This window comes from Fistularia commersonii, chromosome 14 (assembly GCF_037954325.1).
Source record: "Fistularia commersonii isolate RoL2024-O1a breed Wild chromosome 14, RoL_Fcom_v1.0, whole genome shotgun sequence".
NCBI classification, from domain to species: Eukaryota; Metazoa; Chordata; class Actinopteri; order Syngnathiformes; family Fistulariidae; genus Fistularia; species Fistularia commersonii.
In genome coordinates, this window is record NC_141297.1 from 1,323,723 (window position 1) to 1,349,983 (window position 26,261).

Consider the following 26,261-nt stretch of genomic DNA (forward strand, 5'->3'; position numbering starts at 1 on the left):
TGATGAAAGACCTTATGTGATTATGCGCGTTTCTCGCCTCTCCGCATTTATTGTTTATGAATGGCATCTCTTTATGGTGGGGTGGAACAGCATGGGCTACTTATGCTAAAAAAAAAAAGTATGTAGGCATAATCCATAATTAACAGATGCAGATGCAGGTGCATTATATCAAAAAAAAAAATCTGACGTTTGAAACTTTCATATTAATATAACAATATTGGTGAAAATCATCACAAGAATCATTAAATATTGTTTTCTGTGATGGCAAATGCCTCGCTAAACATTATTATGAAAATGTATAACCTAAAATCCGAGATATTTTAATACCTTGGATAAATATTAACTATCTTAGCCGTAAAAGAAGTGCGAATACCTTTATATGTCCGAAAAACTAAAAACGCAAGCGGAATAAAAGCAAAGGCGAGGTGAAATAATTAGTTGATGCAGTACCCCTCCGGGACGCTAGGGGGCGATATTGAGTAGGGATGTCTTTGTTGTCGCTTATCTGGAGCCGCGAAGAAGAAATGACCGGGTGTAAATATGGCGTCTGCCTTGGACGATGATGAGATCGGCAGTGATGATTACTATTCCCTGTTAAATGTCAGGAGGGAGGTACATTATGCTCCTTTTTCTTAAGAGTGTCTGTGTGTGAGATGATAGAAGCTATTCCGTAGGGTCCCGTGGCTTTTTACATCCGCGTTAGGCGTCTAATCCTACCTGGCGTGAGCTAGGTGGCTAACTTGTGACCCTCGACATTGATGTCTGTGCGTTGACTCCTCAACCGCCTACTGTACTTATCATAACTCCCAACAAGTTGCGAGTTTACGACTTTATCAAATTAAGCAACGGTTATGCGTTGTTATGGAAAACACTTTGTTTTATCATACTTGTTCATGATACCAATGAATTCAAGCTATTTATAAGTTTCAAAGCACCTTCGAGCTAGTTAGCTAATTAACGCGACAGCTATATTAGATCCTCAAATATGTGCAACGGCGTCCGAGGGATCTCGTTTTTGTTCCTTCTTTTTTTTTTTATTTACTTAAAATTATTCTAAGTAAATTTAAGAGATTTTTTTAACATTAAAATGATAGAAATCGAAATCAACTTACGATTTGGACACACTTTGTCTTGGTGTTGTGTGAATGACCAAAACCTCCATGCTGTCAGGTCGGCGCAGACGTCCGGAGCTCCGTGTGTCACCAATTAAATACGGACAGCTGCTAGAAAACGTCTCACCTGTGTGTGTTAATAACAGAAAATTAATTGAAAAATTATTTATTTTTTAGCTTTAAATTTGATTAATTTTAGTACAATAAAAATGGGTCAATAACAATCTGGTATTGACCAATACAATATAGAATTTGGCAAATAATTTCGCATTAAAATGCATTTTAGTGTATCAATAATTTTGACTATTTTTCATCTCATTTCTTTTGTTAAGTCGCTATCTTTCTGGTTCCTCTCTCAATACACACTTGACAATGTCAAATTTAAAAAAAAAAGCGGCAAATTTTACAAACAATAATATTAACTCACAAATTTGTGATTTATCCGGAAATAGGCCAAATCCAAAAATTAATCCATAAATATGGCTTGTTACCTGGATCAGAAAACGGTGTTTTATTTTAGCCTGACATCTGGTTTTGATTTTTTTCCCATTTCTTCCCTGATAGGTCAGTTTGACAGTTGTCCTTTCTCTCGATGTATTTTCTGGATTGTAGATATATTTACCATCAGTATTTTTCTCCCACCTTTCTTTTTCTGTGCCATCGTTGCGTCTCAGGCGACACAGGAAGAGTTGAAAGCGGCATACAGGCGACTGTGCATGCTGTATCACCCCGACAAACACCGTGACCCTGAGCTAAAGCGGCAAGCAGAACAGCTTTTTAACCTTGTACACGAAGCCTATGAAGGTAAGAGTAGCTCAAGTGTTGTCGCATGGAGGATACTGAGGATGAAAAAAATATATACTTTTTGCTAATGGTTATCCGTCTCTTTTCAGTGCTTAGTGACCCACAGGCACGTGCAATCTATGATATCTATGGCAAGCGAGGACTCGATGTTGACGGATGGGAGGTTAGTCCATTAGTGACCCTAGTAGCCTCTCCCAGGGCCGTTCCGGCTCAGGCAGACCGTCGCCGTGCGTCAGAAATACTGTCTTTAAGGGCGTTGTGCGGATTGACGGCTAATAATCTTCTAAACTTTTCAAAACTTACACTGATACACTGCCTTTACACATTGCTGGCACTGGAGATGAGGCTTCATTGGAGTTTTGAATTTCACAAATTTCATAACCTTAACTCATGCATTTTTTAAAACCGCGGCATATTGAATTTATCATAAACGTCATAATGCAAGCCAAAGTGCAGACATGGCCAAATGTCGTGCTTCATAAAATCTATTTGAAAAATTCAGGATGTGTTAGCATTCGCAGCGTCTCACTTGGAAAACGTGCACGCAGCGGGGCGCAGACCGGCGTGGGCTTTGGAACAAGCCCATTAATATTGAAACACACCACACAGCTCTTCTCCGGAACACCACGCTCAACACACCTCACCAAACATTTCTGTCCTCACTTTCACCTGGATGGCGTGCTTGAAACCGTGGACGGCAGCACACTTTTAAATATATAGAGTAAAAGTATCAGGTCTTCTCTTTCTTTGCATGTCAGGACTGTTTGAGTGGGATGTTTGGCAAGGTTGAAAAGCTCCTCGTCAGCTTCAACGAGTCAGTATATTTCATAAACCGACCTATGTTGTTTGACTCCTGCGAGAAGTTGCGAATTTTCGGTGAAATTCACGCTGCAGGTTAAACACTCCAAACATGTCCTGGACCCTCGAGGTGTTGTGTGACTATGCTGTATTTGGTCATTGCTCAATCCCAAAATGCGGTCTAGACTAATTTGAACAGTTTCCAAATCAAAATAAGAGATGTTCATCAAATTAACAACGTGTACAAAGTGCAATTTGAAGATGGTTAATGTAGTTTAAATAGGTTAGCTTAGCCTGATAACAGTCCTTGTAAAATTATTTTTTATTGTATTTGTAATTTAAATTTCATGATTATTATTATTATTATTATCATTATTATTATTATTATTATTACTGTTGCTTGAAATAAAAAGAAACAAACACTGAAAAAAAAGAGAAATACAGTCGACGCTGAACACTGCTTATCGGCCAACACTTTTTCAGCATAACTGTGAGATTCTTAAATCTGTAATTGTGAAATCCCGGCAAAAAATAAATATATAAAAGAAATAAATTGGCCTTTTCGTTGAATGACACCTCGGTTATTTTCAAACGGAATATAAGATTTACATAGAATTAAAGTCCTTAAATGAATCTTAATCCGGAGCCCGGTCGGTGCAGAATGTAAATCTTCATATCCCGTTCTCGGAATAAATCAAATAAATAAATGCGGGTTCCCAGAAGGTTCCGTCTGTAACACGAGGGGTAAGACCACGATAATGTCTTAACGGTACGGCAGGAAATATTAGCGGTGCCGGCAAAGGATCGAAACGGGAAACGGGCCGGTGCCCGCAGCTCAAGAGCAGCGGCAAATGAAAGAAAGCACTTGATGGTGGAGGATCATTGAGTGAAAAGCGTCCATGAGAGACAAGACCACTCAGTGCAATGTCACGTAGCATGGGACACCGGCAGTCTGCCTCGCTAATACCAAGAGCAGCCTTGATGAGATTAGTTCTAGCACAGGGGAACCTGACGGAGTAGACAATTACTGGAGCGTGTTAAGTCTTGGCCCGTGTACCACAGCGGCACAAGAGGGGATATAAGGTGGTAATTTAGCGAGTAGGGCTTCATAAATATACAGATACCAGTGATTACTGAGCCTGTCAGACAGAGGAGACCAGCTGACCTTATAAAGAAGCCCGTGGTGAGCGCCGTTACTATCGCTGGTAATAAAGCTCAGGGCTGAGTGGTATGGAGGGTTTAAAGGCCTGCGCGTCGAGGCGGCGGCCCGTCCGTATTTTACGTCCCCGCGTTCTTAAAAAATTTCCATGAAAGTTGATTCAGCAGTCCTTTAACGAAGGGGGGCCCACATTTTGTAGCGCGAGATGTTCCCTTTGTATATGACATCACCCCTTAACGCTTGTAACACGGCTCTTCATCTATATTCAGTAAACCCATTTACGTGATTAACAGCACACTAAATATTAACACAAGGGAAATTATAGGAGTGTAAAATCCCGGCAAAATGTCCGCCCTATTTCCTTCGCATCCGAGCCGTATCTTTATATTCCAGGTGGTGGAGAGAAAAAGAACCCCGGCGGAGATTCGGGAAGAGTACGAGCGTCTTCAGAGAGAGCGCGAGGAGAGAAGGCTCCAGCAAAGGACCAATCCGAAGGTACGGTATGCTCAGGGGTAGATAACGCGCCCCGGATTACATTTATGAAACTAAATTTAATTTAAAGGGCCATTTGCCATTGTGTGCATATAAAATACATTATTAACACGGTACGAATCCGATCGCGTATTCACAGGGAACTATCAGCGTGGGAATCGATGCCACGGACCTCTTTGATCGATACGAGGAGGACTACGAGGACGTGGTCGGAGGAGGCGTGCCTCACGTGGAAATCAACAAGATGAACATATCGCAGTCCATCGAGGTGAGATACCGGCCCGGATTCTTGGTTTCACCCCCGGTTTCGGTCCGTGTCCGTCGGGGCGGAACGGTTATGGAATATCATCCATCTGTGAAATCGCACGGACGATAAAATCCGATATTTCGACATTTAATTTTTAGGAGTTGAATCTAGACGTGGCCCGTTCCTTTTAATGTCGACTGTTCTTTGAATTTTGCGCCGATTTCTGCATTTCTGACTTGATTCTTTTCTTAATTTGAGGCAAAAGTACCACATATAAGTCGTCGTCGTCTTCTTCTTCTTCTTTGGTCTTTTCCCTTCAGGTGTCGCCACAGCGAGTCAACTTTCTCCATCTAACCTTATTCTCTGTATCCTCCTCTCTCACACCAACTACCTTCATATCTTCTCTCACTACGTCCATAAATCTTCTCTTTGGTCTTCCTCGAGACCTCTTGCCTGGCAGCTCCACCTTCAGCATATCCAGGTTTGGACATGAACAGAGGAGTCTTCATGTCCAGACCTTCTCAGTCATCGCTTTGTCTCGGCCATACATGTCCTGCACCCCCTGACAAATTCTTCTTTTCCTTTCATCTTTTCCCTTCAGGGGTCACCACAGCGAGTCAACTTTCTCCATCAAACCTTATTCTCTGTATCCTCCTCTCTCACACCAACTACCTTCATATCTTCTCTCACTACGTCCATAGATCTTCTCTTTGGTCTTCCTCCAGACCTCTTGCCTGGCAGCTCCAATTCCAGCATCCGTCTACCAATATATTCTCTATCCCTCCTCTGTCCATGACCCAACCATCTCAGTCTGGCTTCTCTGACCTTCTCTCCAAAACATCTACCATGTGCTGTTCCTCTGATAGACTCATTCCTGATCCTCTCCATCCTGGTCACTCCCAAAGAGAACCTCAACATCTTCATCTCTGCAACCTCTAGTTCTGCCTGCTGTCTTTTGGTCATTGTAACAGTTTCTAGTCCATACAACACCGCTGGTCTCACAACTGTCTTGTGCACCTTTCCTTTTATTCTGGCCGATATAAGTCACCGTTAAAAAAACAAAATCAGCCAGACACTTCCAAATAAAAAAAACAGCTCCTAAGAAAAAGATCTTCAAAACACATATCTGGGGGCGAAAAAGAAAAAAAAAATCCCCAAGAGATTTCTGTAAACAGCCATTTCCAAGAACATGGCAGAGTGATTCTAATTTATTTTTAATTAGCTTTTAATACGAAGGTCGCGTGCCGCGTCTTATTCGTCTCATTGAAATGCTTGTGAAAAGTTTTTTCCTCACCGCCCTCTGCGTTCGTTCGTCCGCAGGCTCCCCTCACCACCAGCGACACGGCCATTTTGTCCGGCTCCTTGTCGACGCACAACGGAAATGGAGGCGGCAGCATCAACTTGGCCTTGAGACGAGTAACCTCCGCTAAGGGGTGGGGAGAGGTACGGCGGGACGCACACAGACACACACTCGCTCAAATTGTAATCAAATTGAAGGCCGTGAGGGAGGTAAAGAGGCGTCGCTTCTGTGTCCACGTTACTGTGACTGGCATTAGACTGTTATAAAGTGAACTTTCAAATTGCGATGCATCGTTTCGCTTTTTCTCCGCCCAGAATCGTCGTCTTGCAAGGAAACAATAATCTCAGTTCTTTTTTTGAAAGGATCGAACCCGATCAGGGAGGATCGCCCACTCAAACGGTTGCGAGAAACTTGCGATATGATGAGTTTTACAAGTATTTTGGAAAAGTATAGATGTGGCGTTAAAGTGATTCTACAAATGCCGTCAAAACAAAAACCTGATTTTCACAGTCGCGCCTCCGAGTTATATTTGAGACGGGATGTTTTGATCGCAATTTCAGATGTTTCCACTCCACGGCCGTCGCTTGATAAATAGTACGTCGACCTTTTTGCTCCAAAGCCTCCATTTGTGCTTTCAGCGGCACGCCCCTGTTTATTGATTTCACAAAAAAAGTGTCTTTCCTCCATGCCAGCATGAAGCATCAATTTAAGAAATTAAATTTTGATGTGTGTGTGCGCAGATCGAGTTTGGCGCCGGCGACTCACACGGACCACTCTTTGGGATGAAGATATTCCGAAACTTGACGCCTCGCTTGTAAGTTCAGCGACACCGCAAAGCACATCTGTATTTCAATTTTTTTTCGATAACAATCTCGCTTCCGGGCTCAAGCTTCATAACCGCTCAGTGCGGGCTCCAGTTCTCGTCCCGGGGCGTTCGGCCCGGGGTGACCACGGTTCTCGCCCGCCACCTGGACAAGAACACGATGGGCTACCTGCAGTGGCGCTGGGGGATCCAGTCCTCCATGAACACCAGCATCGTGAGGGACACCAAGAGCAGCCATTTCACCTTGGCAATGCAGGTTAGCAGCGTAATCCAGAGCGGGTCAATGCACGCTTTCGTGTGAATTAAAGAAAATGTGATGGTTTGAGCAGCTTGGGATTCCTCACACCTTCATGATGATGAGCTACCAGTACAAGTTCCAGGATGACGACCAGACGAAGATTAAAGGCTCCGTCAAGTAAGTCGTCAACAACGTTACTTCACGGAGAAGGTCCGCACCGCAAAGACGCGTCCACGGTGTTTTCGCTTTACAGATCCGGTTTCTTCGGGACGGTGGTGGAGTACGGCGCCGAGAGGAAGATCAGTCGACACAGCGTGCTGGGAGCCACCGTCAGCATCGGGGTTCCCCAAGGAGTCTCCCTCAAAATCAAGTGAGTCCAGCTCTCCGGTCCGTTGTGGCGCGCTAGGCGGCATCCTGATGTACTTCATAGCAGACGGACCTGACTTAAGACTGAAAACTGCCGGAATGGGACCTGATTTTTAGTTTTTAAAGGCTTGCAGCGACAGTTACTTACATATTTGGATTATTTTAATTGATGTTTTTTTTTTGTGTGTTGCAAAAAATGGTTAAAATGTTGGGAAATAAATTAGAATTCACACACACACACACACAGGTTGTGTCTCTCTCCCCCAGCATAGTGTGTGGCAAATTACAAATTATCATTTCAAATTACAATTTCATGCAGATTTTGCGAGATAATTTATTGATTTTCTTCATTTTATAAACATTTTTTTATATTCTATATACATATGTTTATATTTTATTACATTTTATAAACAATTTCTTTTGATCATTTTGTATAGATTTTTTTTTTCTGATTTTTAATTGGGAATTTTTATTAATGATTTTTTTTTTTTTTCTTTTTTTTTTATCTTGCAAACATATATTGTCACATTACATTACCTTGCATTTTTCAGAATCAGAAATACTTCATTGATCCCGGAGTAAATTGATGGGATTTCCAACATAACGCAACTACTGTGATGGAGGGACGATATAACAAATATAACGTTATATTTCCTCTTTTACCTCCTGGCAGAAACTAGTTGACCGCATCACAAATATCTTAGCCTAAATCCGTCAGCACACACCAGTCTGGCCTAACACTAACCTTTATTGCCGCTCAACCAAGGTACTGCGTGTGCTTAAAATTCTATTTTCAGCAGAACTTTCTACAAATATCACCTGACGAACCAGGTTTAGCAGCCAGTGAAGGCCTTTTAGACATAAATAATGAAACCAACTCTCTCTCTATTTTTTTTTTCTTCTCCCCCAGACTAAACAGAGCCAGCCAGACATATTTCTTCCCCATCCACCTGACCGATCAGCTCTTGCCTAGCGCAGTATTTTACGCCACAGTCGGACCACTGGTTTTCTACCTCGCCATGCAGCAACTAATTATACGGCCCTACATGCGGGCCCAGAAGGAACAGTAAGAAATCTCCACTTTAAGTTGGTTATTTTATGCACAAAGTGTTACCGGGCGAAAGCTCCGCACGCACCATCGTAGCCAGGTTTTAAGAGTTCATCTTATTCCTGCTTTTATCTTTTAACTCAACAGAGACTTGGAGAAGCAGCGGGAGAGCTCGGCCTCTAACATAGCCAGGAAGAAACAGGAGGCCGAGGCCGCTGTGAGTACTTCCTAAGCCTTCCGCCGGAGTTCACCGCTAGATCACGGATGCAGGTGGCGTATGTGACGGGAATGCAGTCACAAAACGGGCTGATATAGGATTAGACGGGAAGCAAAGTCTTAGTGACACTCATTAGTATAATCCAGATGAAATGTGAATTCTCATTGTTTGTGTCTGTCTCCCTTCATCGCCGAAGGTCTTGCTCATGCAGGAGTCCGTGCGCAGGATTATCGAAGCCGAGGAGTCTCGCATGGGTAAGACGGTTAAGGACGAGTTTATCCGCGGCGTAATGTTTTTTTTTTTTTTTTTTTTTTTAGGAGGTTGTAAAATTATTCCCGTCTCTGGGATTTTCTTAACCGTTTCGCATAAGGTGGCATTCACACCGTCACAAAAATCGATCCGCGATCGAACTTTGAATTGCATAGAAATAATAGAAGATATAAACACTTCAATGTTGGGGGTGGGGGGTGGGGTCTCTGATTTAAACAAAAAAAAAGGTTTGAAACACCCTATGCTTGTTTAATCAAAGGGCAAAAATCAGGTAAGTATCCAGGGTAAATTTGGCAGTGATATTGATTGCTTTTATAAAGCAGTGTTGAAATTGTTAATAGAGAAATAAGTCAAAGAGGACGTTTTAAATGACCCTCCGGTCTCTATTTTGACTGTTGATAATTGGAGCGTTTTACTTTGGCTTTAATAACCGCTTCAGCGAAAAGCTTTCGGCCGACGGGGTAATTTTCACCTGGAGAGTTAGCAAAGTGATAATTGGCGAACAGCAACTGTCAGCGTAGAGGTTGCTTTGATTTTAGTATCATCGGAGGTCCAATCGACCAAGCACTTAGAAAGTAACGACATTGTGTTATAACAGATGCGCAGCTGCTCTTTATTCTGTGAACTACATACATGAGGCGTTTGCGGAAATGTCCTATTAGCTCGACGTGTGTGAATTAGAACCGGCTAAATCCACTTACTCCGCGGGTATCAGCCATGATGTCAGCTCTCTGAACAATGCTTTCAATCTTAAGATCACTGGATATTATTCAAGTCGGACAATTTCGCTACGTTTGCCTTTTTGAAACGAGTCGAGTCTCGCCGTTTCTGGCCTTTCCAGGTCTCATCATCCTCAACGCCTGGTACGGCAAGTTTGTGACCGACAACAGCCGAAAACACGACAGGGCGAAGGTCATCGACGTGACCGTGCCTCTGCAGTGTCTGGTGAAAGACTCGAAACTCATTCTGACCGAGGCGTCGAAGGTGCGTACGTTCGATCTGAGCCCCGCAGAATGTGTCCGTCCGCCGGAGCCGCCTCACTCACCGCTCGGACCCCGTCTCGTTTCCCCGATCTAGTCGGGACTCCCCGGATTCTACGACCCCTGCTTGGGGGAGGAGAAGAGCCTGAAGGTGCTGTATCAGTTCCGCGGAGTCATGCATCAAGTCCTGTCAGGAGACACAGAACCACTCAGGATACCAAAGCAATGTAAGTTTGTTTTGTTTAGAAGTTAATTAGGACAGCGGACAAATACATTAAGCACTGAGGCAGAGATGTTTGTAACAGATTATAGCTCATAGCTAATTTCCATCTGTAGTCCTGGACAATACAAATATAAAACTGTATAAAATAGACAATATATATAAAATATACAGAGAGACAAGCGATGATGTATGGACTAGAAACTGTTCCAATGACAGGCAGAACTAGAGGTTGCAGAGGTGAAGATGTTGAGGTTCTCTTTGGGAGTGACCAGGATGGAGAGGATCAGGAATGAGTCTATCAGAGGAACAGCACATGTTAGATGTTTTGGGGAGAAGGTCAGAGAAGCCAGACTGAGATAGCTGGGTCATGGACAGAGGAGGGATAGAGAATATATTGGTAGACGGATGCTGGAATTGGAGCTGCCAGGCAAGAGGTCTGGAGGAAGACCAAAGAGAAGATCTATGGATGTAGTGAGAGAAGATATGAAGGTAGTTGGTGTGAGAGAGGAGGATACAGAGAATCGGGTTAGATGGAGAAAGTTGACTCGCTGTGGCGGCCACTGAAGGGAAAAGCCAAAAGGAAAAGAAGAATTTGTCAGGGGGTGCAGGACATGTATGACCGAGACAAAGCGATGACTGAGAAGGTTTGGACATGAACACTCCTCTGTTCATGTCCAAACCTGGATATGCTGAAGGTGGAGCTGCCAGGCAAGAGGTCTGGAGGAAGACCAAGGAGAAGATTTATGGACGTAGTGAGAGAGGATATGAAGGTAGTTGGTGTGAGAGAGGAGGATACAGAGAATAGGGTTAAATGGAGAAAGTTGACTCGCTGTGGCGACACCTGATGGGAAAAGTCGAAAGAAGAAGAAGAAGAATACAGATAGGCAATAAAATAACTATACAATATATAAACAGGCAATAAAATATGTATTTTGCAAGTTGAAAGTGCTAAGTCCAGCAGCAGAAGACGCCTTTACGGCTTATTCTTTCATGAACCAGCACTTTACATGTTTGTTTGTTTTTTAAATCAAACTTTACTTCCGCTGGTGACCCCCTCCTTCATCGAACATTCCCTTTTTGTTAAAAATCTGCCCCCCAGTGTTGATAACCACTTTGCAACCACAGAGCGGTTGTGTGTTAGGATTAAAAAACATCAGACTTAAATCTTCATACATATATATACACACAACACAAATATATATTGTAAGTGTGCAAAACACATCTGCATTTTTGTCTGCCTTTACGGGTTTACTCCGTTTTGCTCTTATCCAAACAGACTTTGACTTGTAGACGGCCCGTGCACGACGCTCCGCCAGCAGAGTCAATATGTTCCCATGGCTTGTGATTAAAGAAGGAGCGTCTCACAACAAAGTGTTTCGCCTCCACAAGCGCTTTCTTTTTTTTTTTTTTTTCCTTTTTGCAACGTAGAAAGGTGGAAGCGGTGGAAACTTCCTATTGCTTCTGCTTATCTGGAACGATTATCTCGCGGCGGATTTTATTTAGTTTGTTCGCGGGGGGAAAAGTGCTACAGAGAAAAGCCCTGAGATAAGAATGTTTTTGGGATGTCTGTGGTGTGAGAGGGAGATACTGAGCAAGCAGGGGATGGCCCTTCTTATTGATGCATTAAACAAACCTGTTCTATATTTTAAAAATAAATTTACACCAAGAAGATTTTTTTATGAACCCTTTTAACTATTCACAGAGAGAGTAATACGTACTTTGGGTTATTTATTAACCAGGTGCCCCCCTTCGCTTGAGTATTTTAAGACCTACCCTGAGGGTGATTTCTGACTCCTGTGCTCGTTTTCCTCTGCTCAGCTCACAGGATTGACACGGACACATAGGGCCTCCTCCTCTGCTGACCAAAAAGAGAAAACCTCACAGCCGTCGGACAGAAGGCATTTTAGATACGACACGGATCCAAGTCATCGTTACTCAGATACCATGCATTTACCTTTTCGTCTTTATATTGTTTCGTCGGAAATATGCATAACGGAGTGAACGGCATCGCGAACCGGATCGACCCCGATTCGGTTTTATGGAAAAGGTGTGTGTGTGGGGTTCGGTCTACTTGAAATTCTAATGTGACACCGAAATCCACCATCGCATCGGCCGGGTCTTCTCCCTCGGTGTCCATTTATTTTTCGTAGCGCTTGTAATATATGATCGAGTTCTGTGTACAGTGTTGTACATGAACTCCAGTGCCTATGTGATTGAAAACACAAAATGCACCTCTGTTTATTTGCCATATTATTAAAGATCAGTCTCTATCCTGTTGCCGTTTTATTTTTGTGTGTGATGAGGAGCATCTCTAGCCTACCAGCATCCCAAATCTGCATGCACTTCTGGAAATAGTTTCAAACAACGTGCCTGAGCTTCTCATCAAGGTGCGTTGAAGCCACTGGAAATGTTCTTTCTCACCTATGCAAAAGGAAAAAAAACAAAAGATTTGTGTGTCCTTCCTTCCAAAACACCAAACATAGAAAGTCCTTGTTGGAGGAAAGAACAATAATGCTAGTGTTGTCGAAGCGGAGGATGAGCATCTGTGGAATGACATCGGTCTTTTGTCTTGATCGATCCCCCGAGGGAACATTTTGAGTTTTGGATTTCATTTGACAATTTCGGGTTATCAGAGTAGCGGCATCCACAAACGTCTCGTTTATATCTAAACTAAAGCGACGGTGTGTGACGAATACCAGTTATGATAAAGACAAGAAGTTTCGGCTTCTTGAAAAGTAGTACTTCGTCTTTCTGTCCGCTTGTTAATACTTGCTGGGGTCAGGGTGGTTTTCTTCATTTTTCAATCCTGAGAAAAACAGCTGCAGTTGAAATACGTCATTATTTTCAAATCCGATTTGATTTGTGGAAATCACCCGGCAGCCCCTCGGGTCCCTCTCCGGGAACCCCTGCCCTGTCAGACAATGTGTCATGTCCGCCGAATAATCCCGACTCTCCCCAGGTGTTTCCGCAACAAACAGAAATGAACCTATTAATCAAAAGCGTTGCCAGACCAAAAGGTCCTTCCTGTGAAAAATGCAACCCTACCTTTCCAAAACAGATCGGGACAAATTGATTTGTTACTCTTTCAGAATCAAATTCACCTGGTAATTTCTTCATCAGGTCGCTCCATTTCCTCGATGGCTTCCCAGGAGACATGAAATCATGTAATTGATAGTTTGATGACTAGAGTGTTGCCGGTGAATTACAAATGTGAGACAAAGGCAGAATACAATATCTGCGCCACCCGGAAAAGCCTGGCACAATAACCTCTTAGCACCGACAGGTGTACACGACAGTATCGTAAGAGTACATGACAGCTTTCGACAAGATACAACGGCTCCGCTGTTCACTTATAATTAGACTTTCCTCTAACGAATCGAAAACACCGCCGACAGAGACATTTAACGTCAGTCCACATTTTCATGCCGGCATCCGTAGGTCCTATCTGTTCGCTGCGGGTGAAATAGTTCCAACACCAACAACGAAGGTTTTTTTTTTATTTCCCCCGCAAATGGCTGAAAAGTCAGTATCAACAACAAGATTGGAATATTTGCCAGACTTAGATGGAATTAACGACATTTATCCCCGCGAAAAAGCTGTTAAGAGGGTTAAATTTTAATTACTTTTTTTGCACAAGAGCAGCCACTTTATAATTAGTGCTATTCACCGATTCGTGTTGCTCACTTTAATTGTGCAGCAGTCACTATGAAATAAAACAATTTGGATTACAGCCACATGCTGGAAAATGTACTTTATTTTTATTGTTTGCTTTGATCACCTTTGGCTGTAGCGGCAGAAAAGCAATTAAAACACTCGGTCAACTTTGCAGGAAACCAATCATATCAATATGGACAGCGTTCTACCCGAACGGACCGAAAGCAGCTGAATCCAGGAGGTGTGTATTCGGACACGTGATAAGTACGGACGCACCTGCACAAAAAGTCCTAGAATTTGCCACAATGGGGTCTTCCAAGTCAAAAGGCCGACAAACCTGCAAACCAGTTCACCGAGGGCACACCTCAAGGACAGAGGACTGCAGGGAAACCGAGGGAGCGACAGTTGCTCGCTGGAACACAGAATAAAGAAAGACTGCTTGCAGCTGCAGGGTGTTCTCTACTTCTGCAGCAGCAGCAAATTATATATATTATGTTCAGGATCTCCAGTAGCTTTGCAATGACAGCTTTTCCTAACTGATGAAGTCATGTGATTACTATTGTGAAGAGGTCATGCCCTTTGATCGAAATACTCTTTCAAATGTCTTGATTATAAATGACATTCTGTGCAATAAAACCAGTGTTTTCCAGATGTTTTGTTTTTTTCAGCTAGCACAAAACACAACAAGATGTATGTGTGGGGGGGGGCACGAAAAAGCGAAAGACGCAGCAGGATTTGGGGTTAAATCTCAGATTTTTAAACTTGTATTTCTTACAAAAAAGACAAAATGTTGTCAAGGCTACGGGTGATCGTGGAAGTCCTGCAGAACAGCTTTTTCCGGGTGAAACCTGCAAACCCGGAAGTTTCCTTGAAGAAGGATGGGCATGGTATCAACACCGTGGCACCGCGGGTGGGCGGGGTTAACGAGAACCCGGGGCGCCGGCGTCTCCAGCCGCGTATGTCGCCGCTTTCTGGAGGCGCCGGTGAATAAAACGAGGCTAGTCACGTCTTGACAGCTACATCAGATTATAACTCACGACGAGCTTTTCCAGAAAGTCAACAACCTGACGTGGCACATATAATTCACAGCTGCGTTGCCTTCACTTTCACATATCCTTACCTCGGGACCGCACAGCCGCGCCACACCGGCTAGAGTTATTGGCAACGGGCTAAACGCGACTCCTTCGATCGTAACCAAGGCATTAGCTTTCGGGCTAAATCAAGCTAGTTCTTAGCTGTGACCTTCGGTCTGAGTTATGCGGGGGACTTCATGGGTTCAAGCCACAGCTCAGGTTTAACCTCGAATCGGGAAGAGTCTACGGCAACGGACATGTTGAGGTCGTTTTTAAACACACACGTAAGTACTTTAGACGGACCTCGCGCCGTCTGTGAAAACACAGAAATTGAAACCCGGCGCGGTCACGTGATTGGACACCGTGACGTCACCCCCCGTTTTCAATGCCTCGTTGTTAAACAACAAGGCCTTGTTTGCAATGTTCATAAAATTCACTCATAAAACACTCAGCAGCTGTGTGTAATTTGGCATCCCAGTCGACAAATGATATAAAATGAAATGCCACTGCTTGCAATTGTTATTTTTAACAAGTTCTAGAGACTGTCAGTTGATCCTGTCATGGTATGAAAAGTAGATCATCATCCCTACTCACCTCCCATGTGCTTCGTCTTGTCCCGTCAGGCCTTTTCCTTGCCCGTGGAGATCCTGGAGGAGATCTTCTTGAATCTTCCTCCTGATCAGGTGGTCCGCGTTTGTCGTTTGGTGTGCCGCCAGTGGAAGGAGGTGGCAGACAGTCAGTCGCTCTGGAAGGACAGATGTCGGAGAGAGGGGCACAAATCCTGCAACGCCTCCAAAACACCCAAAGACTGGAGGTTGTTCTACTTCTTGTGCAAGAGGAGGAGGAATCTTCTGAAGAATCCTCGAGCACAGGGTACGGAAAGACGACGCGAGGGCATCCGGAGGATTGTGGTTTCCTCATGGTGGGTAATTTTGATTCGCAGACACGATGAGGGGTTGGCAGATTTTGGAGAACGGCGGTGACAAGTGGAAAGTAGAGGACGTGATGGTACCGCATCCGAACGAGTCGGTCCAGAAAAACTTTGTGACGTCTTACGGGTGAGTGGTGCGGGACGCGTATTCAGATCATATAAAACCCCAAGATGACAATCGACCCGTACGCTTGGTAATTTTGTGATTTTATTCATTTCAGCACCTGCAGAAAGTCTCAGCTTATCGATCTGGTGAAGGAAGGTTATAACCTGTCATTTATGGATCACTTCCAGCCAGACATCAAAATCACGGACTGGTGAGGAAAAACACACACGTGACATGTTCTCACACCCGTTTCCTAAAAGACACATGAAAATAATTTGCATCGTTGAAAATATAGTTTGTTATTCATCAGGTGATCACGATGGCTTCTGGAAGTTCAGAAGTGAAATGCACCATCTTTCGGCCTTATTTTGGGATCGTATTTTTGTGTCGTAGGTTTTCAGGTCAGCGTTAAAGTAACATCCGGTTACTTTAAAAACAAAAGGTGTTATGAATTATCTTTTACTCACGTCAGCTCTGGCTCTCATAATCCAACAGGAAGCACAGCAATTTGTTTTCCTGTCATTTATTGAGGTTCTAGAAGTAGTTCCTAAATGGTATTTCGAATTGACAGATGAAAAATAAAAACAAGTTGACTTTCAGTATGCCTCAATGAAATAATACAAACTAAATCAGCATCTATTCTGCTGATGTGTGTTATTTTAGGTACGCGCCGAGGTGGGACTGCGGCTGTGAATACGAGATCCAGGTGGAGCTGTTGAATCAGAGAAAAGGGCCTATTCAAACATTTTCCCCCGAGAAGGTTTACTTTGAGCAATGGAGCGACGCGAAATGGAATCAGGTGCGTACGGGGCTGCAACTCGAGGTGATGCTTAACAGAGTCTGAAACTTCCAAGAGTGACAAGATTGGCTGAAATTTGTTTTGCAGATAGTACACGTTTTCCATAACTATGGGCCCGGGGTGAGATACATCCGATTCATCCACGGGGGAAAGGATACACAGTTCTGGGCCGGATGGTACGGCGTTCGTCTCACGGACAGCTGCGTTGAAATATGCTATGCGATGGACACATAGCTCCGTGGGATTCATTTGCACTTCTGCTTCCTGCCTTTCTCCTACAGTTGCACATGTTACGGAAGCTTGCACTTTGTCGCGCAACCCTGCCTATTTCATTGGATTTCGGTTCCGTCAATCGGCGAAGTATTGGACGGCATCGCAAACACTTCGGCTGTAACGCCGCGACCGAAGTTAACGTGACAGATCTGCAAGCATTTCTCGTGTTTCATCACCATTGCTGCCATGTCGGGTGACGTCAAACCTACTTCTGAGATATTACTCATCTAACGGACGTTTCAGTTCCTCGCCGGCCAATTAATATTCCCTGTTAATGGCCTGGTTTTTCATGTTTCGTCAGCCGCGAACCGAAATCGTCGATTTCTTTATGAAGGTTCTGTGCATTACACCTTGCGAAGATGAGCCGCATCGGTGTAGCATCACATCGCTATTATGAAAGTTGCGATGTGTTGGAAGAGTTTTGCTTCAGAACAGAGAAGTTGTCAAAAGCTCTGAAGCAACTTTAATTGAAAACATTAAAATTACATTAACATTGTGGAACGTCTTCTAAAGTGATGTAAATACCCTGAGCACTTGAAGAGAAAATTAAATCTAAAATATAAGCAATATCCTCCTTAAACATAAAAAGTTATTGCGTTTTCATTTTTACCGCATTTCACTTTTTTGGCTTCAAAAGATTTCATGGTTGTTTTTTTTTTTTTAATCCACTCGTCATAAAGTTATCATCGCAGTGCAGTGTGTTTATGGGAGTCGCTACAATCTCAGAGGACTCCCAATCGCTCCATCTTCATTAGTTTCAAGTTCAAAACACGGTAAATCACCCTATCCTATATATTCACAATTAAATGGTTGGGGAGAAAAAAAAAACCCCTGATGGTTACATTTTCTCTCAGTGCAGCGCTTATGAAAAATTATTTCTGACATTGAATGCAGAAGACGGCATAAAAGCTGCTGCTGTTGCTCAAAAAATTGTGCTTGGGACCGCAAAGAATAATCTCTGTGTAAATTCTACGGCGACACCAAGGGCCTTAACGTAATATATGCTATTTTCTGTTTGTGGACGGGGATGAGGTTATTGGATTTTGTTTATTTTTTATACCTCGAAGGATTCTCTGCACATTTGGAGCACGTACGTGTAACGTTAAACCTTCAAATAAGGCGAGGCGTGGTGTTTGAAGTGAAGTTTATTCATAATACTGGTTAATTGTGATGTTTTATCACAAGGCAGATACAGTACAAGTTGATGAAGGAAAAAAAAAACGTAAGACTCCAAGAAATGTTTTCTCTATTGCAAATGTAATGTTTTCTTGTTAACTGGTAATTGGAGTCATCTCAGACACTTTCAGTTCTTGGGTGTCAATAACACACACATTTTCTTCAGTCAATAAGTTATCCTTACTATATTTACAAATTAAAGCCCACACCAAGGAATGGATATGGTGAATGACAAATGCAAACTGTGCTAGTTTGGTCATTTAAATCTCCTTAGCATCTCTACATATGGCATGTTCTTGGAACCGTCTACTTGTCTGATGTAATTATGCTGCAATTTAAGAATGTATACAGTTTTCTAAATGATACATTACGCCCAAAGTTCTGTCCTCGTGTTGACGAGCATTAAAGACGTCCATTGCCTCAACTCATATCTCGCAAGCATTCTGTGACTCGAAAGTTGTGCTCAAACTGCACGGAGTGGAGAGAGTGGCAATTTGTGAGCCAAGACTTTGGATGTTTTTTTTTTTTTTTTGCATTTGTTTCAAGATAATACATTTATAGCCTGTGACAGACATCAAAAATATTGGGTTACCCAAAGGCGCTCATAGTACTACGAGGAACAGTCTGCCAAATGATTCACGGATATGCCGGAAACTAGGTTAATATTGCATATTAAATTATGCAATCACGTAACCGCTTAAGCAATGTATCATTTAAAAACCGATTGAGCAGTTTGTGTGTAAGTTCACACCCCGATGACGATAAGAAGAACTTGATCGGTAGCAGCCAAATGCAGTCTCGTGTGTCAGAAACCATCCGTGATAAATTGCGATGTGGGGCATGAAACAGAATCTGGGCATCTCACCAACACATCATTATCAGCATGTTTGTGCTTTGCAGAACAGTTGATAGAACAGTGGCCTTCAACATCATTTCATAGTCACTTCGTTAACAAAAGGCATATAGTAAACGTAATGTATCCAAACTGAAAGGTTATCTAGACTCGTCCCCCGACGCGTGCGGATGTATTTTTGACTCTTCAGCAAATCATGTCAATATAAGGCCATTTTAAAAGCATCAAATCATCACAAAGAGCATCAAATATTAGTCATTATTAAAAAGTATCTGTAACACATTAAGTATGTATTTAGGTTAAGTCAGTCAGGTGGCAAATATTTCATGGTATTTCAACTCGAGTTGGAATGTGCTTGTGCGGCAAACCTTTCGGTACTTCTAACCTAGAATCTGGTGTGGAGAGAGGCTGCGATGAGACTTAGAGCAGTACACATTTACGCCTTTTCTTAGGTTCGGGGGGCTCCAGGGCAGCCAGTATTGCCTCATCAAACACATTCTTTAATCCTTTCTGTGGAAACAAAATATTGATATTCAAAGAGGAGCTAAAGTTCAAAACAATGTCAAGATCTACCGGGGACTAAAAACCGCAAAACAAAGCAGAATAGAGATGGAGCAGGCCGGTCAAAATTGTCTTTTATTCAAATAACATTATACAAGACTCTCCCCACGACTGAGTTTTCTGTGTATCGACAAAAGCCTATGGAAAATGTTGACGCTGCAATAGAAAAATGTTCTGTCAAAGACAGACAGTGGCATAAATGCTTTTTAGGGTACAAATGACACGGATAGGCTTAATACTGAGATAGTAACAGAATATCAATTTAAAAAAAAGAAAAAAAAAAGAAAAGGGGGTTCAGCATCTTTGACTCGCACACCAAGTGCTGACAACAGAAAGCACAACTAAAAGGATTGGCACTCTTGTCATATCAGGCAGCCTGGTCAATCATGATTAGGCCATGTTGAAAAGAAAGCACTCATGATTAGAAGGAAGGGGAAAAAAAAAAGTTAGTGGACATTAAATCTTTAAAAGAGTACTGTAGTTAGTTTGATAACAGACATTTCTTTACAATGAGTAAGCAGCAGACGATTGAGAGGCAAAGCGAGATGCGAGAAGACATCAGAACAAGCAGCATTTTCTCTTTCTCTGAGTTTCAGGGGGCTCTAAAGCAGCTAGGATAGCCTCATCAAATACGTTCTTCAGTCCCCGCTACAGGAAAGAGGAAAACAAGGAAGAAAGACACGCACATAAAACAAGAGTTAGATGAAAGTCGAAGGCAAACGTTAGCAAAAGCATTTGCGCCCCGGTTAGAGAACAGGCATTTAAATGCAGGCGTCACCCAACGGCTGCGGATCTTACCTGTGTTAGGGCTGAGCACTCAACATATTTGACTGCCTTAAGGTCACGAGCCAGCTTTTCTGCTGTCTCGGGGGTGATTGGCTTCTGTTTGTTCTTGGCTAACTTCTCCACCGTGGAGGGGTCGTCACGCAGGTCGATCTGAGTGCCTACCAACAGGAACGGGGTCTTGGGACAGTGGTGAGTTATTTCAGGAACCCACTGGAGGTAGAGGGGAGAGAAGATTAAAAAAATGAAATAAAATAAAAAAAATACACCTTTAACCAAATTTAAAAACGATTGTGTGAAAATGAGACCGAAACTTGAGGTGAGAAAGAACCGGTGGGGAAAAACTGGAAAAAATTGGGACAAAATGAGCCACGTTACTTGAAGAAGAGCACAGAGTGGATTATGTGCTCCGATGTGAAGCACTCATTGAATCATCGGTTTGAGAAACAGCCGACAATGTAATACACACCTGTTTGTAACCTGTCAAACTTTCTCTTCCAACCATTTCAATTCCTCCTCTAATATATACTTTTATTGGGGCAACAAGCTCGGGCGGGCCCATGTAACATTTCTCTTCCGAGGGCAGAAAGTAGACAAGAGAATGTCTAAATAATTTCAGTTCTGTTTCACTTATACTGACTAAACCGTTTAGATATGCTGTCACATTTGGTGTGCCTTTTTTTTGAAAGAAATGCACAATACACAGACACTGTTAATATCAAATATACATTAAAATATCCAGAGAAAGGTAGCATATCACCTTAAATGTGGGCTGTCTACCAGTATTGCAAGAAATCACAAGATGCAAAATGTCTTAGCTTGACAGTGGAAATCTCCGTCTACCTCTTGATTTATGTTTTAACACTCAGCTTTGGTGACAGGATTTGGCGACAGACTAAAAGAATGGGGGTGGCAAGCCAAATTAATTTTTCCAGACAGTCCCACCACCTCGGCGTGACGAGTAAAGGGCTGTTCAGAGTAAGACGGATACGTCCCATAACTCCTCGCTCTCGGAGTAGAGTTGCTGCCCCTTGGCATGACAATGGCTCGCTATTGACTTGAACAATAATGTGGTATTACTCAACAAGCAGAGCCACGTGAGCGCGTTTAGGAGATTACCAGTGATCTCAAGGAATACACTTAATTGGCCTGCTACTTATTAACAAATCATTCCTGAAGCGGCGGTTTGGACTCCCCACGCAGCCGTTGTGGCAACATTCGTCCATGTCGTCTGCCGTGACCGGGTGCATTGCACCTCGTCTTTGGAAACATGTAAATGAGACGAAACCCGCCACCAATTCCTTGCTATTTATGGCCCCTTGTTATCAGTTTACGGTTTGTAACGGGCTAAATATCAATACCCAAAATTGTTCAAAGCCTCCATTCAGGGCTCATTTATTGCTGACTTAAGAGGAGGACAAGTTATCGTCTTGCATCGGCACAAAATTAATATAATGTAACAACATTCAGGTATTCGCATGAAGAACATGTTCAAATTGAATGAGGAGGAAAGAGGTTAACTTGCACGTCGACACTCGGTCAACATAAACTCACCTTCTCTTTGACATTTTCGAACGAGGATGGTGACACGACTGAGAAACAGACTAAGAAGACATCAGTCTGTGGGTAGCTTAGTGGTCGTAGCCTATCGTAGTCCTCCTGACCTGTGCAGAGATCACACCTTACGATTAACAACAGTCGTTCATTCAATTGGTAGAGAAGCCAAAAACAAAAACGGTTGAGTTAACGTCATCTTACCTGCTGTATCAAATAAGCCAAGGGTGTATGGTTCACCCCCGATCATTACAGTTACTGCATAGTTATCAAAAACCTGAGGGGCAGTAATGAACTTGGGTTATATATGTTGTTCTCTTGGATATCATCATTTTCCCCCAAATTGTTGTGTCATCATTTGGGCCAGACTAAAACTTCGGCCAACCTGTTTCAGATGTCACGTGAGCCAACGCAAAGCCTATACAGATCATTATGCTTTAGGTTAAGTATTTGAGCTATTAGATCCCAGATGAGAGTGGGACATTTGGCGGGATGTCGCTTGTGACAACAAACCAAGAGTCAGATGTAGGATCTGACATGGATCCTTCATAACAGTCTCAAGCTGAGACTGTTAATATTGATAAAACACAAATGTTGAAATCTTAGACAAATAGCTTGTTGGCGGTTAGACCAAACTCCTACCGAATCAATCTGATTTCCATTTTACAAGCTTCTGTGTAATTGCGAGTACTTTCTTCTCGCAGCGGTTTGGGAAAATTGGTTTCGGTAAGCTATCATATACTAACTTGCTGTGCTTTTCACAATGACACAACAACACAGAGTTCTCCATGTGCAAAAATCAAATGTGCATCTGCCCTGCCGCTACTAGCCGGGCTGTAATGATAATGCAATAGTACAATACAGAAAAGGTACATATACTTACTGTAGGGACATATTCAGAGGGGAATTTATTGGTGGTGTACGAAATCAATAAGCAGGTTTTCCCCACTGCTCCATCACCCACCACCACACATTTGATAGTCTGCATCTTTAATTTTTATTAACTTTCTGTCACGGCTGGCAAAGCTGGTAGCTGATGGGAGGAATACGAACTAATTAAAACATTTCAAAACTTGAAGTGCAGTCAAACATTGGTTAGCGTGATAAGAAGTTAAACGACACACCCATCAAGCAAAAGTATGGAGGTTCACTTGTAACGCTGTGGATGGCAAGCTTGGCCAGCATTTAACCATTGACAATTACTTCGCTGATCTTACCGTTTAAAAACTGCTAAAAGTTGTCATATTGGTCTCGACAATATTGAAATATGTCGTTCGGAGAGCTATGCTAACGCGATGCTAGCAAACACAAGACAATACTAGCTAGCAGATTATTTGCGCTAGCTTAGCCACCGTCCGGTTGACGTTAGCTGGCAAACTACCGTAGGCCTAGATAGTTGCTTTGCCTCGGCTCCCATGGACAAACCGAAGAATGAACCCATTATCAGACCTTGTATCGCTTTAATACGACGGACAGAGATACCAGAATGTGTTAATAATACGTACCGGCGACCCTCCGTGTGTCTGCTAGCAAAGGTTTGCCGTCTATTTAGCCGGGCGTTGGCACCAGCAGTGCGCAGCAACTTAGTACAGACAGCGGCTAAGCTTCCAAGCGGACTTCCACTACGACTGTCAAACTACTGGCAAAACAAACCGGATATCACATTTAAAGTAAGTTATTTACAACACGTCGTGAATTCGGAGTCTGTGACCAAATTTAACGTAGAGATCTCGCGAATTGGATGGAAATCTTATTTAAAATACGTTCATTTTTGTGGTTTCCATCCAACTTATAAGTGTGACATACGCACACCCGTGCTTTTATTTTGAAATTAAATGTAGCTAGCTAACGTCAGCAAGCTTGACGAAAGTTCACGCAAGAGGCACATGCTGTCGGAATGATTACGTCACCCCCTTAATAATTACACAATAATAATAATAACAATAATGATAATAATAATAATAATAACAACGATTATTATTATTATTATTATTATTATTATTATTATTATTATTATATATACTATAATATAATATTATTGATATAATAATAACTATTATTATTAGACATTTATTCAGTTCTTGCCCATGGAGTGACCAACATCAGCACCAGCAACAGTGGAATTATATTGAGTTAACATAGAGGAATTGAAAGTTATGCAGTATATTTCAGGAAAAAAATCAATATGGTTCATTGGATTTTAAATGTTTTTTATATGGTACTAATATGCCCTCAAAGCTATGCCTTGCAGATACAATTGTCTAATCTCTGATAGTTTTAATCGAAGGAATAATTAAAGCTGCTTGTCAAGGATCAAATACCACTGCTGGCTGTCATTTAAGAGCCTTTTCATTTCAGGTTTCCTTTGGCTGCAACACAAAATCATCAACCCATATAGATTTTAGTCGACTCAGGTACAGCCACAGGATGTTTTTTTTCTGGGGCAACTGAAGCACGTGCGTCTCCAATAATAGTGTAAGGTTTCCCTACAGAAAACAAGAAAAAGCAGATCGCCATCATTCAGCCTCATGAGCATTTATGTGAAACAGAGCACTTCCTCAGAGCATCTACATTTCACTTCTTTATTCTGCATGAGAAAGTTGTCTTTTGGACAAAATGTCAATTTCTTCAGTATGAAAATGCAACTGAGTGTTTTTGTTATTTTTTGAAAGGTGGGGGGCTTGGTTTGGTTTGGTATCGATATGATGTTAATCACTTGAATAATAAGAGGATTGCATGACAGGATTATTCACAGCCTGCTTTATTCACAGTTTAAACCCTCACAATTCAAAAACGAAATAGAAAATGGGCACTTGATTGTCTAAGTGTGTGTTTCATTTGATTTTCTTTGTATGTGTCTCAACCCTATTCAGTAATCTTTACATCGTCTGACTTTCTTCTCTACATTTCTAAGTATCTGTAAGCATATTTCATGTTCCTTTTTTTTTGTGTTGCATTTCTACTCATCACAATAATCTGCATCATTATCAACCACAGTAACATTGAAATAAAGATGATCCAGCGTAGAATCGGCCACCAACTATAAAGTCTGGCACAGTAGAAGAAAAAGAAATAAGAATCAATTTGGGATCATATAAAGAAATATATATATATATAAACACAAACACAGAAATATATCTGTTTTTTACCAAACTACATTGAAACAATAATATGTTGCTGAATCATCATAAGATTTATGTTTTTGTCCTACCTCGTCACATCATGTATGGGAGAAGTTGAAGGCGTCAGTGTTGTCGGAGTTGTTGGAGTTGTTGGAGTTGTCGGAGTTGTCGGAGTTGTTGTAGCTGTTGTAGCTGTTGATACAGGTTTTTCTGTGGTTGTTGTTACTGCAAAAAAAAAAAAGATACAGCCCTTTTCATTTAAATTAAACAAAAATTAAAAAAAGAGAGAATCCCTGCATAAACTGACTAACAGATTCAACTGCTTTGCCAAATTGCCCAACCCAGTTTTTCTTTTTTTCGTTGAATAAAAGGGACTTAAAAATGACTGATGATAGCCAACATTTCCTCTCTAGAACAGATACATAACACCTTTGGCAGGAAGAAAACAAAGATATATATATATATATATATATATATATATATATATATATATATATATATATATACTGCTCAAAAAAATAAAGGGAACACTTGAACAACACAATGTAACTCCAAGTCAATCACACTTGTGTGAAATCATAGTGTCCACTCAGGAAGCAACACAGATTCATTTTGACTTGTTTTAAGGACATTACATCAAAGTTGGATCAGCCTGGAGTTTGTTTTTACACTTTAATTTGGAGTGTGATTCCTAATCCAGACCTCCATGGGTTGATACAATTGATTTCCATGGATCATTTTTGTGTGATTTTGTTGTCAGCACATTCAACTGTGTAAAGAGCAAAGTATTTCATAAGAATATTTCATTCATTTAGATCTAGGATGTGTTTTTTAAGTGTTCCCTTTATTTTTTTGAGCAGTGTATATATTTAGGAAATGCAATAATGTAAAAACAACCCTCCAAACTCTGTATCCTTACATGTGTAATGACAATAACGTTGAATCTAATCCGATCTAATGTAAATGATCCCTATATTCCTATCATTAGACTCTTAGAATTGTTCCTTTTCACCCAATACGTGCCTTTTTCTTCATCCTACCCGGCAGTGTTGAGCCAAACACTCAATATGGATGAAGTATTTTGAGGATTTATGCGCTGCTGACTTAACATAATAATTGTATGACTGGTGCTTTAATTGACAAAATGACCTCAGATTCAAAACCTTTCAAATTTTAGGGGCAGACCGGCACCAGCATGTTGGAATTTGGAGTAGTTAAGGGCTTTAAAAGTGAAATCAGAAAACATTTACATTTTCGAGAGACCTAACGTCACAGTTGTGTTATATAGACTTAAGCTAT

The 26,261-nt window shown here is 41.9% G+C and overlaps 3 protein-coding genes across 5 annotated transcripts; 2 read left to right on the top strand and 1 right to left on the bottom strand.

Annotated features, from left to right (window-relative positions):
- The first annotated feature begins 513 nt into the window (after nt 1-513).
- On the top strand, nt 514-12,347 carry dnajc11a (DnaJ (Hsp40) homolog, subfamily C, member 11a). The gene is made up of 16 exons (XM_086160090.1): nt 514-612; nt 1,787-1,916; nt 2,006-2,079; nt 4,267-4,368; nt 4,505-4,633; nt 5,933-6,055; nt 6,653-6,726; nt 6,802-6,991; nt 7,065-7,150; nt 7,227-7,343; nt 8,250-8,405; nt 8,535-8,604; nt 8,801-8,858; nt 9,716-9,858; nt 9,952-10,081; nt 11,896-12,347. Exons 1-16 carry the CDS (start codon nt 541-543, stop codon nt 11,919-11,921), a joined length of 1,680 nt encoding a protein of 559 aa, XP_086016216.1. The 5' UTR covers nt 514-540; the 3' UTR covers nt 11,922-12,347.
- Nucleotides 12,348-14,615: 2,268 nt separating this feature from the next.
- LOC147226828 (F-box only protein 6-like) lies at nt 14,616-19,095 on the top strand. 2 transcript variants are annotated; one of them, XM_086158985.1, is made up of 7 exons: nt 14,616-15,088; nt 15,428-15,677; nt 15,748-15,862; nt 15,957-16,052; nt 16,505-16,640; nt 16,728-16,816; nt 16,922-19,095. In XM_086158985.1, exons 1-7 carry the CDS (start codon nt 15,002-15,004, stop codon nt 17,055-17,057), a joined length of 909 nt encoding a protein of 302 aa, XP_086015111.1. In that variant the 5' UTR covers nt 14,616-15,001; the 3' UTR covers nt 17,058-19,095. The 2 variants fall into 2 exon arrangements, with proteins under 2 accessions (XP_086015111.1, XP_086015112.1); XM_086158986.1 differs by having other exon boundaries at nt 14,621-15,088; nt 16,728-17,064.
- LOC147226829 (cell division control protein 42 homolog) lies at nt 18,041-23,463 on the bottom strand. 2 transcript variants are annotated; one of them, XM_086158987.1, is made up of 6 exons: nt 23,346-23,463; nt 22,724-22,873; nt 22,045-22,117; nt 21,841-21,950; nt 20,302-20,499; nt 18,041-19,452 (listed from the first exon to the last, which is right to left on the bottom strand). In XM_086158987.1, the coding sequence occupies exons 2-6, from the start codon at nt 22,826-22,828 to the stop codon at nt 19,363-19,365; spliced, it is 576 nt and encodes a 191-aa protein (XP_086015113.1). In that variant the 5' UTR covers nt 22,829-22,873; nt 23,346-23,463; the 3' UTR covers nt 18,041-19,362. The 2 variants fall into 2 exon arrangements, with proteins under 2 accessions (XP_086015113.1, XP_086015114.1); XM_086158988.1 differs by having other exon boundaries at nt 18,041-20,151.
- Nucleotides 23,464-26,261: the final 2,798 nt, after the last annotated feature.